Source organism: Castor canadensis, chromosome 12 (genome assembly GCF_047511655.1).
Source record: "Castor canadensis chromosome 12, mCasCan1.hap1v2, whole genome shotgun sequence".
Classification (NCBI taxonomy): Eukaryota; Metazoa; Chordata; class Mammalia; order Rodentia; family Castoridae; genus Castor; species Castor canadensis.
In genome coordinates this window covers 75,919,283-75,937,995 of record NC_133397.1, presented here as the reverse complement: position 1 = coordinate 75,937,995, position 18,713 = coordinate 75,919,283, and the positions used below count along the sequence as shown (strand labels likewise).

The 18,713-nt window shown below is 43.3% G+C and overlaps 1 protein-coding gene across 5 annotated transcripts in view; it reads left to right on the top strand.

Annotated features, from left to right (window-relative positions):
- Reep1 (receptor accessory protein 1) overlaps window positions 1-18,713 on the top strand; it is a 115,664-nt gene that overhangs the window by 53,989 nt on the left and 42,962 nt on the right. For all 5 annotated transcript variants that reach the window (XM_074050139.1, XM_074050140.1, XM_074050141.1 and 2 more), the window contains exon 3: window positions 13,590-13,666. In XM_074050139.1, coding sequence (XP_073906240.1) covers window positions 13,599-13,666 — 68 coding nt within the window. In that variant the 5' untranslated portion in view covers window positions 13,590-13,598. The remainder of the gene's footprint in view (window positions 1-13,589; window positions 13,667-18,713) is intronic.

Below are 18,713 nucleotides of genomic sequence, written 5' to 3'. Positions count from 1 at the left end.
GCAGTCATCACTTTTCTTATGAGACTTCTCAGGAGTCCTGTCTGGTCTAGACCTGTTCCCTGTGTAGACTTTGTTGTTGAAGTGAGGGAAGTAGAGAGGTGCAGGGAGAGGAAATGTCACATGGAATCGGAGGCCCCTGCTCTATGACATGACGTGAGAGACTTGCTTTCCTCAGCCTCAGCTTCCTTGTCTGAAAAACATTCTGTAGACCATACAGTGCCATCCCTGGGAGACAGCTTGGCATGACAGCAAGTGCATAGGTCTTCCAGTCCAGCAGAGCTAGGTTTTCTCCTGGCTCTGCAACTCCAACCCTGTTTCAGTCTATGCTTCCAGCCCCCACAATTTAAGCCCTGCAGTTATATAAGGTGTTTGAAAGCAGGGGCTGTTGATCATCCTCTACCCATTTCTTGCAGTACCTAGCAGAGGACTGAGCACATGGGAAGGAATGGATTGGAAAGATTCACTGGTTGGAGGATTATATTCATTACAGTTGGATGATTTGGGTGCCCCAGCCCTGGCACCATTCCTGAATGTACTGGGTACCTTCAGCAGGAGAACTGCTGATTATTCAGGGGTTAAGCAACCCCTTATTGACAAAGACAGGTGATGGGTGATGAGAGAATGGTGACCCTTCCCAGATAGGACACTAACTTGGGTCAAAGTGCAAAGAATGTGAATTTGGACTTACAGAGGCTGAGGTCAAGCCCTGGCTCTGATATTTGATTGGTGCCATCCTGAACAAGTAACCAAAGCTTCCAAGACCCTCAGCATCCTCAACTGAACAGTGAGGTGGATAGCAATAATCCCGCCCTCTTTTAGTCAGATGGCACTTGCCAAGTAGGTAAAGAAATAATTCAGAGTGGGCTTGGAAAGTCATTATTTTCTACGCTATCCCAAGAAGTCTTTATGACACCAGAAACTTCAAGATTAACTGCAACCAGAACAAAGCCCACAGTCTCCCAGTTTCCCATAACTACTTGCAGTTTGTTGCTCTGAGGCAGGGGCCCCAGAGGGGGTGGTTTCTGCCCTGGAGGCTGGCTGGTATTCGTGAGGGCATCCATGTGCACACTATAAATAGCTGGAAAGTTGCAAGCACAGAGCCTCCTGGTTTCAATTGACTTGGCCCAGGGTAAAGTGTTAGGCAGCCTCTTCCAGCCCTCTGTCTCCCAACCCCTTCCTCCCCATGGCTCAGTGCCGTAGAGGGAGGCCTTCCTGGGGTCACCACCATGCAAGTTCTGTCCTGCTTTGTAGGGACAGAAAATCCTCTCAACTCAGCTGGGACAGATCAAACTCTGGTAAATTGCTTTTCACTGACTAGTCCACAGGAGCCTGGTTTATGACTAGTTGGCAATTCATTATTTTAGAGTGAAAACGGTAACCGCCAAGCGGAGCAGCTGCTTGTGTTGGCTGCTGAGCACACCCTTTTCTCTGGCGGAAAGCTTGAGGGTTTCATAGAAGGTTTCTGGGTACAAATGGAGCTAAGGAGGAAGGAGTAGTAAGGAGCTGAGTGGTCTCAGGAGAGACCTGCCTCTTTTCTCTGTACTCACACTCACACTCTCACACACTCCCAAAATTACTCTGGGGCACACATGCACTGTCACACACACACTCACTGTCACAATACTCAAATACCCACATTCACACATGCACTCACTCACACAGGCACTCACTCACTTCATACACACTCACACGTACACCCTTGTTTTCTTCTTGTCCTTTTGACTAATATCCCCAACTGTCCAAGAGAGGAACTTGGGACTTTCCTTTGACTCTTTCTTCTCCCTCATCATTGAACTCCATCCACACTCTTGGTTGGTGACTACTCCTTCATCTCTTCGTCTGTCTTTTTTTTAAATTTTATTTTATTATTTTTACATTTACTTACATGTGTATTCATTATTTGGGCCACCTCCCCCCTCCCCTCTTCTTTGTTTTTTTTTCCCAACACTAGGATTTGAACTCAGGGCCCTGTGCTTGCTAGGCAAAGTGCCCTACCACTTGAGCCACACTCCCAGTCCTTTTTGTTTTTAATTGTTTTTCAGATAGGGTCTTGTGCTTTTTGCCTGGGCGGACCTGAACCTCAATCCTTCTACCTATACCTCTTGTGTAACTGGGATTACAGGTGTGAGCCACTGTGCCTGCCCCCCACCTTCATAATCTTTCAAATCAGGTCTCTCTTTCTTATCTGCTGCCACTCTAAAACAATCAATAGCCTCATGGATTCTTTTTTTATCTTCACTGTAACAAATTATCCTGAACTTTGTGGCATAAAACAACACATTTATTATCTTGTGGTTCTGGAAGTCAGAAGCCTTCCAGGTCTCACTGGGTTTATATCAGACAAGGCTGCATTTCCTAGGAGGCTCTGGAGGAGAGTCCATTTCCCTGCCTCTCCCGGCTCCTAGAGCCTTGACTTGTGACCCTTCTTCCTGCGTCAGAGCCATCAATGCTGCATCTCTCAGAATTCTTCCACTGTCACTTCTCCCTGGCCTAGCTGGGAATGGTTCTCCTCTTTTAAGGATGCACACAATGACACTGGGCACAGGATAATCTTCCCATATGAATGTCCTTAACTTAATGACTCTGAAAAGTATCATTTTCTATGTGGAGATTAGAACATGGACATCCTTGAGGAGCCATAATTCTGCCTACCACACCTCCTGACTGGCTCCCCTGTCTCCCAACCCTCATTTTCCAACATATTTTCCATATAGCATCCACAAGCCTTTTATTTGTTTTTTTGTGGTACTGGGATTTGAACTCAGGGCCTACACCTTGAGCTACTCCACCAGCCCTATTTTTGTGATGGTTTTTTTCGAGATAGGGTCTCATGAACTATTTCCCTTGGCTGGCTTTGAACCTCAATTCTCCTGATCTCTGCCTCCTGAGTAGCTAGGATTACAGGCGTGAGCCACTGGTACCCAGCTTCATAGATTCTTATACCTTTCCAAATGTATGCACTAATCAAGGCTTTTGGATGAGCACTTAAGCAGAAAGCAATTTATAGGGAATCTTAGAATTAACTAGCAGGCTGGAGAAAGAATTTGGGGAAGATCTAAGAAAGCTGAGTGGTGGTAACAGCCCAGCTGATGCCACAAGAAGGGTTTGCTTGGGAAGCTCCTGGTCATGTCATCACCACAGACACTGGCTGCCAGCCACCTGTACCTGAAGACTTAAAGTCCTGAATAAGAGCATCTGATTTTTCAAAACCCAGATAACAAGCCTAGTCTCCCACAAACACCTTCATGCAGGGAGATTCCTCCCAGTTTAGCAGGCTTTGGATACTGGCTGGTCAAAAAAAAACCAATAGAATAGCTATTGTAGTTACTTCTTTGGCTGTCCAACAGCCACATCTACCATGTAAAGCCTTTACCCATATTTTAGCTTTAAAAACAACCTTCCAACAAGAATTCTATAGAACTCACTCATTTGTTAAATCCAAGTTTCTTCATTTGCCAAGTGCTACCCTAGGTTCAGTATTTCTGGGCAAAGTCCTTTTCTGCTTCTGATAGGATCGAACTTTAGTATTCAATACTCTAAACACTAAATTATCCAGCAAACCATCACCCATACATGTGGTGTAACCCACATACTATACTGGGGGAGAGAATTAACTAAAATCTAACTAGTTAAGATATTTAAGTTATACATAACACAGAAAGAAAGAAAATATAGATAGAAGCTACATTCTCTATTCATGAAAGTGGTTATGTGTTCATTGCAGTATTTATATCTTTTGTTAAAAAAAGATAATTTTAATTCTAAGGGCCTCACGGAGTGACTCATGTGGTAGAGTGCCTGCCTAGCAAGCATGAGGCCCTGAGTTTTTTGGCCCAGTTCCACCAAAAAAAAAGAAAAGACAATTTCAAAAGGGTAAAATCATGACTTTTATATAAATAAAAATAAAGACACGCTGAAGATTCTACTTAACTCATTAATTAATGAGAGAACCAGTAAGGTATTAATAATAATTGAAAGAAGACTGCGAATAACAGACATATTTAGGCAATCAGAAATGTTGAATTTGTTCATTGATATTATACACATTTCTTGGAAGACTGAGATGAAGAGTTCAGTTGTACCTCCACTAGGTAAAAATCATTTGCACTCCTATGGAGAAATCCGGTTTCATTGAAATCAGTTTTCTATAATCTGTAAAGCTGTAAAATAGCTCAAAGACATTTAAAAAGAAGATACCTACAGAATCAAGATAATTCAAAAGTATGAGCTAGACCCTGGGCATTCCAGGACACCCGTTCTTTTCCAGGTTTTCCTAATACTTCCCTCTTTTTTACCACTCAGCTCATGCTCCCTTAGCCTTTAGTTGGGGCTTTAGTGAGTGAGGTTCCTTATGCAGTGGAGTGGCCCGAATCTTCATTCCTTAGAGTCTCAGCCTTTGCAATCTTGCCTCAGTAGGATTGTCATAATGATCTGCTGACTTTCACCTCTGAACAAGATAGTGCTAGGAGGTCACCCTAGCACTCAGTTTCTATCTAACCTCCTTCCTGCTGCCTATGTAGCAGCTGCCCTAGTCTCCCTTGGTAATCAGGTTCAGTTGCCCCATCAAAGCCTGTAATCCCTTTATTATCTATTTCCTAGTAGCATGAGTAGCTTGAAGTGGCCAGGTGATGGTAAAGTCTGCTTCCATTTCATTGCAAGCGTTTTGTATTCCCTGCTAGAAACATCCATCCCTCAGGTAATAAAGATCATTAAAGAGCAGAGATCAGAGATCTGGGGATTAGAAGTAAGAGACATTGTGAGTTAGACCAGTGATCCTCAGATGGTGACATGCATATGTATGAACAGGGGGGCTCATTAAAATGCTGATTCTGATCCAGTGGAACTGGGATGGGACCAGAAATTCTGCATTTCTAACAAGCTTCCAGTAATGTCAATGGTGCAGGTCCATGGACCACACTAAAAGTTGCAAGGAGCTGGCCTGACGCTTATTATAAGAAATGTCATCATTTCCTTGGTTCCTGAACCTTTAGATTCTGGCTAAGGAGCAGTGTGCTATATGTTGGTCACTGGTTCAGATAAGAACATGCACATCGGCCTGAGGAGATGCTGGTTCCCACCTGCTTCTCTTCAACTCTCAAGGCCTGTGCATTGGATAACACCAACTGCTAGGGCAATGGAGTGCATGTGATCAATAAGTCTCAGAGCATCAGCCTGTTGTCTTTTTATTTTTGCTATAAAGAAGAGTCTTTGGTGAGAAGCAGTGTGGAGTGAGAGGCACTCCCTGAGTCCTCAGCTTGATGTGTGGCAAGCTGGATTATCTCCCGGAATGCAGAGAGTAGGGAAAGCAAGGCCATATACAGAATAAATGAATACGCCACAAAGACCCAATGCTGCCCCATATGTTAGGAAGGGCGTCATGAGCCTCTCCCAGGAGGCTGGCTGGTCCCTTGAGACATGCTTGGTCTTCGCTGGGAGCTTGCTCTCTCTCTTTTCTTTTTCTGGTTGTATTGGGGTTGCAACTCAGGGGCTTCTGCTTGCTAAGCAGGCGCTCTGCTACTTGAGCCACTCCATCAGCTCTTTTTTCTCTTAGGTATTTTCAACATAGGGTCTTGAAACTATTTTGCCTGCGCTGGCCTCAAACCTCGATTCTCCTGATCTCTGCCTCCCAAGTAGCTGGGATTACAGACATGAGCCACCGATGCCCGTCTGGCAACTTGGTTTCTGAGTGGTCACAGCCAGGTCAGCACTGGTGAGAGGGATTCCACATTGCTGAGCCCTCATGCTGTCTGTCAGTTCTGTGTGGCCGCTTGGTACACGAGCCTATTGAACTCACACTGTCAAGCCTGAGGAAAGAGCCCTGTTGACACCCCAGGCCTGATCACTTCATCTCTCTGGCTACTGAGTGCTTCCCCTGCTGCAGACATTTTGGCAAACACATGCATGAGCACACGTTATCATTTTCTGGGCCCATTCACATCCTTCCTAGACCATCTGCACAGCAGTCTCAGCCTCACCTCTTCCACAGACCTCATCATCTAGCCTATCTTCACCTGGTATTTTAAGGTGTACTTGGGATTTGTCTCCGAAAAGGTAAAGCACAAAGCATGGAAACGCCTGACCTGAAGGAAGTCATTTGTACTTACGGTTCCCTAGATGTAAAAGGCATAACATACTATATAGCCACATGGGGAAGCCCCAGAGCCAGTCAGGAGGCAGGGGGTTGGGGACAGGCAATGTGGGTAACAGTCTTTAGTGTGTTCTCTGTGGGGAGGGTAAGGCAAGCAGCAGGGTAAGCAGGGCTAATCTGAATAATTTCAGCAGGCTTTAGCTTCATCTGGCAACAAGCAGCCTCTATGTGTCTGGCATCTGGCCCTAAGGGGATTATGGCTGGGGAATATTGGCTTAATTTGTGAGGGCACCATAAAGGAAGGAGTTTGGAGTATGGGCTCTGGATTATCCAGCTTGTGTATGAAAGGTGCCCTGGGCAAGTCTTGCTATCTTCACAAGTACTGGCTAGCCCTGGGAGGGGTGTCAGTCTCCAGTCAGTGAGGCTTCAGATGCTAGAGCATGAAAAATACTCTGGTAGAGTAGCTCGAGAGGTAGAATGCCTGCCTAGCAGCACTAGGTCCTGAGCTCAACTCCTCCAGGACCACCAAAAAAAAAAAAAAAAAAAAAAACAGAATATATAAAATAAGTAAATGTGCCCAATGACTACTAATGCAAACACCCCACCAGAGAGCATTTCTCCTTCCAGGCTATGTGTGCAGTGTTCAAAGTTCTGCCTGCAGTGGAATTTCACTTCTTTATCTCTTAACCTAGCTGACCACTATGAGCTCATACCAGCAGTTGTTGCAGTGTCATCTGTAAGCCAGGCTCAGAGTTTTCCTTTCTCAGTCACTTGGCACAGGGACGTCCCTATGAAGCTGTCACAGATGTAAGAGGAGTATGAAAAGCTTGAGAAAACTAGTTAGAGGAGGGGCAGAAGCAAGGCGAAGTCCACAGCCCATAAGGGAGGCCTTTTGCAAGCTGCCAGGAGCTCTGGGAGCAGGCTCTGCTGGACTGCGGAGTCCCAGCCAGTGCTGAGGTTTATGGAAGGTCTCCAGGCCCGCTTCCCACCCTCAGCTCAGAAGACTTGCTCTGGCAGAGGATTGGAGCTTCTCTCCTGTCTTCTCACTCCTGGATTCTGCCCCCGAGCTGTTCAGGGGACACTCCAGTCATGTAGTCAACTTCCTATTCCAGAGTGGATCCTCTCAAATCAATTCTGATTGAAGGCCCACCCCCATCTACAGGGGTCTGAACAGAATCCCTCAAACCTGGAATGTTCTGTTTCAAACCTTGTCAAAAAGAGCTGTCATTTGATTTCTGTGAGGCATGATGGGGAAAATCATTTCCTGGTAATTTTAGATGGATATGGTTTCCATCTCCTCGTTGCCAGTATGCCATTTACCACGTTAGACTGGGTGAGTCATTCTCAGATTCTTTTAGTGTGAAAGTATTTTATTTTTTTTGATCTTTTGCTCATTTTTATTTATTTATTTTTTTTTCATTTTTCTTTTATTATTCATATGAGCATACAAGGCTTGGTTTATTTCTCCCCCCTGCCCCCACCCCCTCCCTTACCACCCACTCCACCCCCTCCCGCTCCCCCCCTCAATACCCAGCAGAAACTATTTTGCCCTTATCTCTAATTTTGTTGTAGAGAGAGTATAAGCAATAATAGGAAGGAACAAGGGGTTTTGCTGGTTGAGATAAGGATAGCTATACAGGGCATTGACTCACATTGATTTCCTGTGCGTGGGTGTTACCTTCTAGGTTAATTCTTTTTAATCTAACCTTTTCTCTAGTTCCTGGTCCCCTTTTCCTATTGGCCTCAGTTGCTTTAAGGTATCTGCTTTAGTTTCTCTGCATTAAGGGCAACAAATGCTAGCTAGTTTTTTAGGTGTCTTACCTATCCTCACCCCTCCCTTGTGTGCTCTCGCTTTTATCATGTGCTCATAGTCCAATCCCCTTGTTGTGTTTGCCCTTGATCTAATGTCCACATATGAGGGAGAACATACGATTTTTGGTCTTTTGAGCCAGGCTAACCTCACTCAGAATGATGTTCTCCAATTCCATCCATTTACCAGTGAATGATAACATTTCGTTCTTCTTCATGGCTGCATAAAATTCCATTGTGTATAGATACCACATTTTCTTAATCCATTCGTCAGTGCTGGGGCATCTTGGCTGTTTCCATAACTTGGCTATTGTGAATAGTGCCGCAATAAACATGGATGTGCAGGTGCCTCTGGAGTAACAGTCTTTTGGGTATATCCCCAAGAGTGGTATTGCTGGATCAAATGGTAGATCGATGTCCAGCTTTTTAAGTAGCCTCCAAATTTTTTTCCAGAGTGGTTGTACTAGTCTACATTCCCACCAACAGTGTAAGAGGGTTCCTTTTTCCCCGCATCCTCGCCAACACCTGTTGTTGGTGGTGTTGCTGATGATGGCTATTCTAACAGGGGTGAGGTGGAATCTTAGTGTGGTTTTAATTTGCATTTCCTTTATTGCTAGAGATGGTGAGCATTTTTTCATGTGTTTTCTGGCCATTTGAATTTCTTCTTTTGAGAAAGTTCTGTTTAGTTCACCTGCCCATTTCTTTATTGGTTCATTAGTTTTGGGAGAATTTAGTTTTTTAAGTTCCCTGTATATTCTGGTTATCAGTCCTTTGTCTGATGTATAGTTGGCAAATATTTTCTCCCACTCTGTGGGTGTTCTCTTCAGTTTAGAGACCATTTCTTTTGATGAACAGAAGCTTTTTAGTTTTATGAGGTCCCATTTATCTATGCTATCTCTTAGTTGCTGTGTTGCTGGGGTTTCATTGAGAAAGTTCTTACCTATACCTACTAACTCCAGAGTATTTCCTACTCTTTCTTGTATCAACTTAAGAGTTTGGGGTCTGATATTAAGATCCTTGATCCATTTTGAGTTAATCTTGGTATAGGGTGATATACATGGATCTAGTTTCAGTTTTTTGCAGACTGCTAACCAGTTTTCCCAGCAGTTTTTGTTGAAGAGGCTGCTATTTCTCCATCGTATATTTTTATCTCCTTTGTCAAAGATAAGTTGCTTATAGTTGTGTGGCTTCATATCTGGATCCTCTATTCTGTTCCACTGGTCTTCATGTCTGTTTTTGTGCCAGTACCATGCTGTTTTTATTATTATTGCTTTGTAATATAGTTTGAAGTCAGGTATTGTGATACCTCCTGCATTGTTCTTTTGACTGAGTATTGCCTTGGCTATTCGTGGCCTCTTGTGTTTCCATATAAATTTCACAGTAGATTTTTCAATCTCTTTGATGAATGTCATTGGAATTTTGATGGGAATTGCATTAAACATGTAGATTACTTTTGGGAGTATAGACATTTTTACTATGTTGATTCTACCAATCCATGAGCATGGGAGATCTCTCCACTTTCTATAGTCTTCCTCAATCTCTTTCTTCAGAAGTGTATAGTTTTCCTTGTAGAGGTCTTTCACATCTTTTGTTAGGTTTACACCTAGGTATTTGATTTTTTTTGAGGCTATTGTAAATGGAATTGTTTTCATACATTCTTTTTCCGTTTGCTCATTGTTAGTGTATAGAAATGCTAATGATTTTTCTATGTTGATTTTATATCCTGCTACCTTGCTATAGCTATTGATGATGTCTAGAAGCTTCTGAGTAGAGTTTTTTGGGTCTTTAAGGTATAGGATCATGTCGTCTGCAAATAGGGATATTTTGACAGTTTCTTTACCTATTTGTATTCCTTTTATTCCTTCTTCTTGCCTAATTGCTCTGGCTAGGAATTCCAGTACTATGTTGAATAGGAGTGGAGATAGTGGGCATCCTTGTCTGGTTCCTGATTTTAGAGGGAATGGTTTTAATTTTTCTCCGTTAAGTATAATGCTGGCTGTAGGTTTGTCATATATAGCTTTTATAATGTTGAGGAACTTTCCTTCTATTCCTAGTTTTCTTAGAGCTTTTATCATGAAATGATGTTGGATCTTATCAAAGGCTTTTTCTGCATCTATTGAGATGATCAAGTGGTTTTTGTCTTTGCTTCTCTTAATGTGGTTTATTACGTTTATTGATTTTCGTATGTTGAACCACCCCTGCATCCCGTGTGAAAGTATTTTAAACTGAAAGAGTACATGATGGTTTTGTAAATGCCACAGTGTACCCCCACCCAGCACAATAATGAAAAAATAGAAAAGAGTGCATGATGGGAACATCTTCAGGCTAACAATGCTTAAAGCCCCCTCTCTGCCATGGCCCATTCTTCTCTATCTATAGTTCCAACCTTCCTCTTGCCTTTCTAGGGGTCTGTTGATCATTCTTCTTGGATGTTCCCTTGGATCCTCAGACTGCCCTCAGCCTCATGGAGCTCAACCTCTTCTCCCTAAATTGGCTCACTTGAGTTTCTTTTTGGTGTGAGCAACCCCATAATTATCAGTCATTCATGCTTCAGCTTCAGTAGGAACCTTTCCTCCCGTCTGTGCAGCCATCCACTCAGTGGGCCTCATGGAGAGTATCTGTTGCCTCTCAAATTAATTCTGTCTTTTCTTCTCAAATGCCAGCTAGATAGTATTTCCCAGCATTCTTTCTCAACAGTTTTGAAACCATCTTTTCTTTCCCACTCATAATACCAACACTCTAATCCAATCATTCAAAACGTATTCATTCAATGCATGCCATGTACTATTCTGTGTACTAGAGATATCACGATGTACAAGAAGAACTGGTCTCCAGCCTTAAGGAGCTTCCAATCTAGTAAGAGGAACAAGTACTTTCAAAGCAGTGTAAGTATTATGGCAAGGACCACATGTGGCCTGGCAGGAGGAAGAAGAATAGAGGTGCTTACCTGAACTTTGGGTACTTCCTAGAAAGAAAGGCATTAAGTCTGAGATCTGAGAGCTGAAATCTGGAGGGCAAAAGAAGGTGCTGTGCTTAGGGAATTGAAAGTGGCTCGTTGTGGCTGGGATGGGAAATGTAAGAAGGTGGGGGGGGACTTTTGAAGGAGATAACTCAGCTCATGCAACACTTTGAAAGCCCACTTAAAGCATTTTGGTCTTATCCTAACAACAATAAGGCTGTAGTTCTAGTTTCAACAGGAGCTGGTGGTAGTCTGAAATAAGGAAATGGTAGAGTAGATAGAGATATGAAGGTAAGTTCAGGAGAAGTAAGAGGGCAGAAATGATAGAACTGGGTGATTAGTTGGCTGTGCTAGGCCAGGGGTGCAGTCTAGGCCATGGAGGATGCCTAGACTAAGGGTAGACAAGGATGTCTAAAAGAGAGCCTTTGGGAGGGATTGAAGGGCCAGAGAAGAGGGTGGCCAAAAAAGTCAAAGGGAAACCAGGACAGCATTAGTCGTGGGAGCTTTCAGGAAGTGATCACCTCACACCTTGCTGAAAAGTCAAGTGACTTTTCAAATAAACAGAGAAAAGGGTCCCTTGCCCTCCCTTGAAGTATATTACCAAGTGGAAACCCCACTGGGAGTCGTTTTGATGTAGTGGACACGTCTAGGAAGTGGGAGTGAAGAGTAGACTCCCTAGGAATTGATGACTGGTGTAGCTAGGCATTGTGTCAAAGAAAGGGATTTAAATTGTTATTGTTTATTTAGATCTTCTTTGATTTCCTTCATCAGAGTATTTTGTAGTTTTCTACCTATAGACTTTTGACATTTTGTTAGATACAGTCCTAAGTAATTCATTTGAGGGGTGGGGTGTGCTCTGCTAAGGAGTATTTTTTTCTAATTTCAAGCTCCAATTGTTCACAGCTGATATATGGGAAAGCACCGGCATGTATATATTTACCTTGTCTCCTCCAACCTTTCTGTCATCCCTTACTAGTTCTGGAGGACTTTTTTGTCTGGTTAGGGTTTTATATAAACAATCATGACATTCATGAACAAAGTTGGTTTTATCTCATTCTTCCCAGTCCATATACCTTTCCATTTGTTTCTTGTCATATTATATATTAATTTGGACTTTCATTACAACCTAGAATAGGAGTGACAAGAGACAAAATCTTTTTTTTTTTTTTTCATTTTTCTTTTATTATTCATATGTGCAAGAGACAAAATCTTTGCCTTGTTCCTATATCTTAATTGCAGATTTTTTTTTAATAAATGTTCTTCATCAAATTGATGTTCCTACTTTACTGAGAGTTTTTTTTTAAATCACAAATGTTTTTTCGATTTATTTCTTATTTTGTTTTGTTATGGTTGTAAAGACTTTTTGTTTTGGTGTATGTGGGGGGGGGGGTACTGGGATAGAAACCAGCATCTCATGCATGCTAAATGTGTGCTCTTCCTCTTCAGCCATGACTCCAGTCCTTTTTGCTCTAGTTATTTTGAAGATAGGGGCTCACATTTTTTGCCCAGGCCATCCTTATACCCTGCCCATTACCCTTCTTTACCCCCACCCCCATTTGGAATCTTATCTGATTCTGTGCAATTCAAGATTCAGCCAAGGATTTTGTTGTTGTTCATGATATTGAAAGAGTCTTGCTGTGTAGCCTAGGCAGGCCTGGAACCCCAGATCTTCCTATTTCAGCCTCCCAAGTGCTGGGATTCCAGCCAAGGATTTGAAGGGAATTTATGTGGGGATTCTGGGGCCTGTCCCTTCAGACCTCCCTTCTCTGGGATTTTCCTGTCTCAACTTCCACCAGCAACTCTAGCAGGCTTAAACTCAGTTTTCCTTTCTTTAGGGAAATAATACTATGGATTCCTGTTTAAGTTCTATCTGCCTCAGAATGTACAGGTGGGGATTGCCTTTAGCCACATCAATCTAGGTTAAAACCTGTATCCTCCAAAGGTTGAATCTTTTCCAGTCTCTGCCTGTTCTTCATGGTTCTTTGGTATTTTGAAAAATTCTATTAAGAACTAATCATTACTAGAAGTAGGGCCCGATCAATACATGCTATTCCACCATTACTAGAAGCAGAAGGAGGAGACGAAGGAGTTTGGACTTTATTTTACAGACTGAAAGATTTTAGATGGGGAAAAGTTTGAAGAGTCCTAGTTTGGGGAGATTAGAATGGAGTGACTTTCGGGTGGATTGGAAAGCAGTTGGGAGAATTTTTAGTAGCTTAAGAGAAGGGTACAAAAGCCATAATTAGAGGGAAGAGGCAGTGGAAATGGAAAAGGGAGGATCATATGGAAGAGATTTAAAGAAAGATCTAGTTTCTATAAGCAAGGATTCTGAAGATTATTACCCTTCCACTCAGGGTCTGCCCTGGTGAAGGTCTGTCCCAGAGTGGTCTGTGTAGGCCTGTGACATTTATTCACCAGATGTTAGTCCTGTAAAATGAAATGGCTGAATCCTGATCACTCCTGGTCTGCAGGTCGCCCTGGCTCACCTGAGGATTACTGAGGGTCCCCAGGGTCTAAAGAATATAATTTGTCAGTTTTGGAATAGCCTGTTTGCTTCCAGACCCAAATGTGGAGTTGAACTGGACAGGAGTTGGGGAATGGTAAGGAGAGGGAGTTAGAATGCGGGTGGCCCTGCCTAGACCTGCCTCAGTACCCACAGCCTGAGGCTCTTCCTATAGTGGGCAGCCAGTTACCCTTGACCTTTTCTACCAGCTCTGCTTCCTCTTTCAACAGGTCAAATGGATGATGTACTGGATTATATTTGCACTTTTCACCACAGCAGAGACATTCACAGACATCTTCCTTTGCTGGTAAGTGCTCTAAGAATTGGGACATTACAAAGGGTGATCTTACCTAGTACCAAGGGAGAGGGGGGAAAGGGCTGAAGCCCCAAACCTTGCTCAGGTCAGAGAGGCAGGGGGCAGGGCTATTAATTGGAGCCCATTTAACAAATTGGTCTCTAAAAGTGGTTCAAGTAAATATTGGTTAAGTTTGTAAGAGCAGGTATGTTCAAGGCACTGGGGATATAGGAGTAGATGAGACAGACACAGCTCCTCAATTAGTGGTGAAGAAGCATCCAATGGCAAAAAAAAAAAAAAAAACAGAAAGAAATAGTACACAAAGTCATGAAATAAAAAACCAAATTTCCTTCCCACACCATGTACTCTCACCATAATCATGACTCACAATTGTGTCTCATCTTGTTTTTCCAAATGTCCCACTTTCACTTCTGACAGTGCCTTTCTAGCCTATCATTATTATTATTATATATATTTTGCAGTACTGGGGTTTGAACTCAGTGCTTACACCTTGAGCCACTCCACCAACCTTTTTTTGTGATGAGTATTTTCAAGATAGGGTTTCTTGAACTATTTGCCTGGGCTGGCTTTGAACCATGATCCTCCTGATCTCTGCCTCCTTAGTAACTAGGATTACAGGCGTGAGCCACCAGCACCTGGCTCTATTTTTATTATTGTTATTATTAGTTATTATTATTTTGGTTGCACTGGAGTTTGAACTCAGGTTCTTATACTTGCTAGGCAGGCACTCTTACCACTTGAGCTACTCCATCAGCATGCCTTTCTATTCGAATAAACTTTACTTTTTGCTACTCTGAAAAAAATTTTTTGTGTTTGTACACATACTCATATACATTTTCCTTTTTTAAGAGTCTTTTTTGGGGGGTCGGTGCTGAGGTTTGAACTCAGGGCCTTGTGTTTGCTAGGCAGGCTCTCTACCACTTGAGCCGTACCTTCAGCCTTTTTTGCTTAGGTATATTACAGATAGGTTTTTGAATTTTTGCCCAGGGCTGACCTATACCTCCTGCACAGGCATCTGCCACCACGTCCAGCTTATTTGTTGAGGTGGAAGTCTTGCTAACTTTTTGCCTGGTCTGTTTTTTTTTTTTTTTTGCAGGGGTGGGGTACTGGGGTTTGAACTCAGGGTCTCATGCTTGCTAGGCTTGTTGCTTTTTTCATTTTGTTTTGTTTTCTTGAGGTAGTGGGGATTGAATCCAGGGCTTTGCACATGCTAGGCAAGCACTGTACCACTGAGCTATATCTGCAGGCCACTGATGTCCTTGTGTGTGTGTGTGTGTGTGTGTGTGTGTGTGTGTGTGTGTGTGTGTGTGTGTGTATGAGTAAAGTGGGAGAGTTTATTGAGATGAAAATATAGCAAAGAATAGACCTGGGAGGGGTCTCAAGACAGGGTGGTAGAGAAGTAACAAGGTCTGAGGGGTTTTTTATCCATTTTCTCCAGGGCCTTGCTCAGTTTCTATGCTAATTAGGTGTGTAGAAACAGCACTCTGGGTGGCTGTGCCTGTAACATTCTGATTGGTTGTGCCCTAATCCTCATACTGTCCTTATTCTGGTCCATCCTGCTTTTCCTTCTTTGCACTCTTTAAGGTCACAGAGCAGTCATAATGAAGGTTTCCAGGGGCCTTTCTGTCTCATTACCACCTCTGAAGAAGTAACCTTAACTACCTTTTGGGAAAAGGGGTGATAACCACTCTTTGGCTGCTTTGAGCTAGAAAGGGGCATCAGTAGGGGACAGCAGTCAGGACCTTCTTACAGAGGCCTATCTAAAGTCCCTAGTAGATGGAGGTCTTTATTTGAGGCTCCCATTATAATTTTGATTTGTGTGTGTGTGTGTGTGTGTGTGTGTGTGTGTGTGTGTGTGTGTGTGTTATACTGGAGTTTGAACTCAGGGCTCACACTTGCTAGGCAGATACTCTACCACTTAAACCACTCTACCAGCCCCCATTTTTATTTTAAACTTAAAAGGTGACAAGGGAAATTTAGTTGGCAGGAAATATAGGTGATGGGTTTCCAGGACCAAGCCCAGGAGACATCCAGTTATTTTTTTACCCTTTGATGAAATCCTGAATTCCTGGCCAATGCACCAAATATATTCCCAACGTGGTCTGTCTTGAGCCTGGGGTCTTTGTCTCACAATTTCAAAGAATGAAAATCATGGATAATGAGAGTGAGTAAAGTGGGAGAGTTTCTTGAGATAGAAAATTAGCAAAGAGTGGAGCCCCCAGAGCTGGGAGGGGCTCCAAGAGATGGTGCCCACTTATGTCCTTTTAATGAGCATTTCAGTTGGTTCACATTTTTTCTCTTATAACAGTACAACTATTTCTAGCAATGAAGCAATTAAAAATGTTGAGGGAGGTCTTTGTATTAATACATTGTTTCTTCTTGGGTGGAAGAGGCTGTGAATAATATATAGTATCCTGCTCATGTTTAAAGTGTGTGAGTTTGAGCCCATGTGAATGTGTACTAACAATCCTGTGGAAAATACACTTAGCCAGAGTTGTTTCTACAACTTAGGATCATGGGGTTAGTTTTGTATTTGCTGTGTTACATGAATGTAACAATCATGTTACAAATATCAGAGAAAACAATAAAGATATTTCCATTTTGGAGAAGAAAAAGTTCTTACCCAAAAAGGATCAGCGTGAACGTCCCCTCTGGGATGTCCTAGGCAAAGGAACAGGTCTGAACAGCACTTCTCTGAATCTCCTTTTGGGTCAATGGCCTTAATTCTCTCAACATGAGCCTGACTTTTATCTCTATGGAGAGAAACAGCTGTCTCAGTCATGGTGGCCTCAAGCCATAGGGCAGGAATTCTGGATCTCCTGATTCAATATGCTCGTGTCCTGCTGTCTTGCACTGCCCACACCGCACAGCAGACTCCAGACGGGCTGGGCCTCCTTGAATGGAGACAGAACTCTGCTGGGATTTCCCTATCTCCCCCAGTTCCCAGAGGCTGGCAATAAGGAGTCAGTCCGTTGTGTGAGAGCTGCCTAAGGAAGCATCCTATCTGACTTCTGGAGATGAGGGTAATCGGCCCAGTCCAGTCAAGACTGTGTAGTCTGTTAAATAGAGTGGCCGGCACCTCAAGTCATCCAGCCTTCCCTCCTTCATGCACCCTCTGTCTGGTGCTGGGTAGCTTCCTGCTGCCCGCCATATCCTTCTCATAACATCAGGGACAATGGCGTTAGACACAGGAGCTCTTTCCCAAGGGTATTGCCATGTCAGCCTTGCTGCATCTTGCCGGATGGAACTCCTGTCTAAGATGGCTGTGTTCCTCCCTGGTAGCTGGAATATGCCCTGGTTCACACACGGTTGGAGTTTTATACCAAGTAAGTGGTCAGCAACTATTTTTAGAGTTGATTTGATTTTTATTTGGGGAGGCATACTAGCTTTCTTTCATTGCCATAACAAATTGCCATAAATTTAGCCCTTTAAAAGAACACAAAGTTTCTGTTCCACAGTTTCCTTCACTCAGAACCTCACAGGCCAAAGTCAAGGTGCAGGCCAGCCAGACTCCATGGGGAGGTTTTGGTGAAAGTTCCCCTTCAAGCGCATTGGCAAGTTGTTAGCAAGTTGTTAGCAAGTTCAGTTTCTGGGGCTTGTAGGACTGTGGTTTCCATTTTCTTGATGTGTGTCACCCCCTTCATCTTCAAGGTAACCGCAGCACGTCGAATCCTCATGCTTTGCATCTCTGTCTTCTGCGTCTGTCAGGAGACACATTGCTGCTTTCGCTTTAAGACCTCATGTGATTAGATTCGGTTCACTCCAGTGACCTGGTCTAATTTCCCTATTTTAAAGACAGCAGGTTAGCAGCCTTCCTTACATGTGCAAGTCCTTTTGCCACATAAGGTAACACGTTCGTGGGAGTAACACCAAGCGGAGAAGGTCATGGACAAAATTCTGACTGTGACAGAGGCTCTTCAGAAGCTGGTACATTTGGAGCTACACAGGTGTGGGTGGGTGCCACTCCCCTTCTAACCCATCACCTGAGACCTCACCTGCTCCCACCTTTGGTTCTCTTAGCTTCAAGTGTCTAGGAGTTCACAGTTGGGAAATGAGGGTTCCTTGCCCTTTTCCTGGAGATCAAACTCTGTTTCTGTGGGGAAGAAGCTGTCAAGGGCCCTTCCCTGCCTGCTTCAGCCCCTCACTCTTCACCCTTCACTGTCCTCCCCTAGGACAGTCCCTCTTCATGGTTAACTTTTTAACACACTCTTCCTTGATGGAAATAGCAGTGAAAGTGGTCATAGAAAAAAAATAAAACAAAACAAAAAACAAAGACAAAATAAAGTGGTCATAGAGTAGATAGGATGGTGAGTTTTCACAATTTGTGGAGGTGGATCTGGTACAGATGATTCCAGAAGCTCCAGAAGCTGCAGGATTACCTTCTCCCTTCCGCACTCACTTTAGTTAGAGAGCTCTGGGGCCTTTAGGTGGGGAAACAGGCTTTAAGCCAGACGTTAGCACGGTTTTTCCGTACAGGGTGAGATAGTAAATGTTTTGAGCTTTGAGGGCCATATGCTTTATTGCAGCTACTTTACTCAACCATTGTAGCATGAAAACAATCAATATATAAGTGAATGGCATGACCGTGTTCTAATAAAATTTTATTTATAAAATAGGTGACAGGCTGGATTCGGCCCATGAACCATGGGTTATTGGGGCTCCTGGATCCATTCTAACATCAACAGAGTCGCTCTCTGACTAACTTAAGCATATCTCAACTGGTAAAGTGCTTACCTAGCATATATGAGGCCCTGGGTTCAATCCCTGATGAAAAGAAAACAAAACAATAGAACTTTGTTGGGTGATGGTTGGTATAACCCACAGAATGGAAAGGACAGCTGAAAAACTCAATTCTAGAAGGGGAAGAACCAGGGAACCTCGGGGGCCCTCACAATGAAGCTTAGTGATTCTGCTTCTGTCCACTGCCACCCCCATCAGCATTATTTTGCTGTGGGCCTCCCAGCTCCAAATTTCACTCTACGGTGAGCTAGAGATTTCTTAGTACTTACTACTCAGTACTTCTTTCATAGTACTTAGT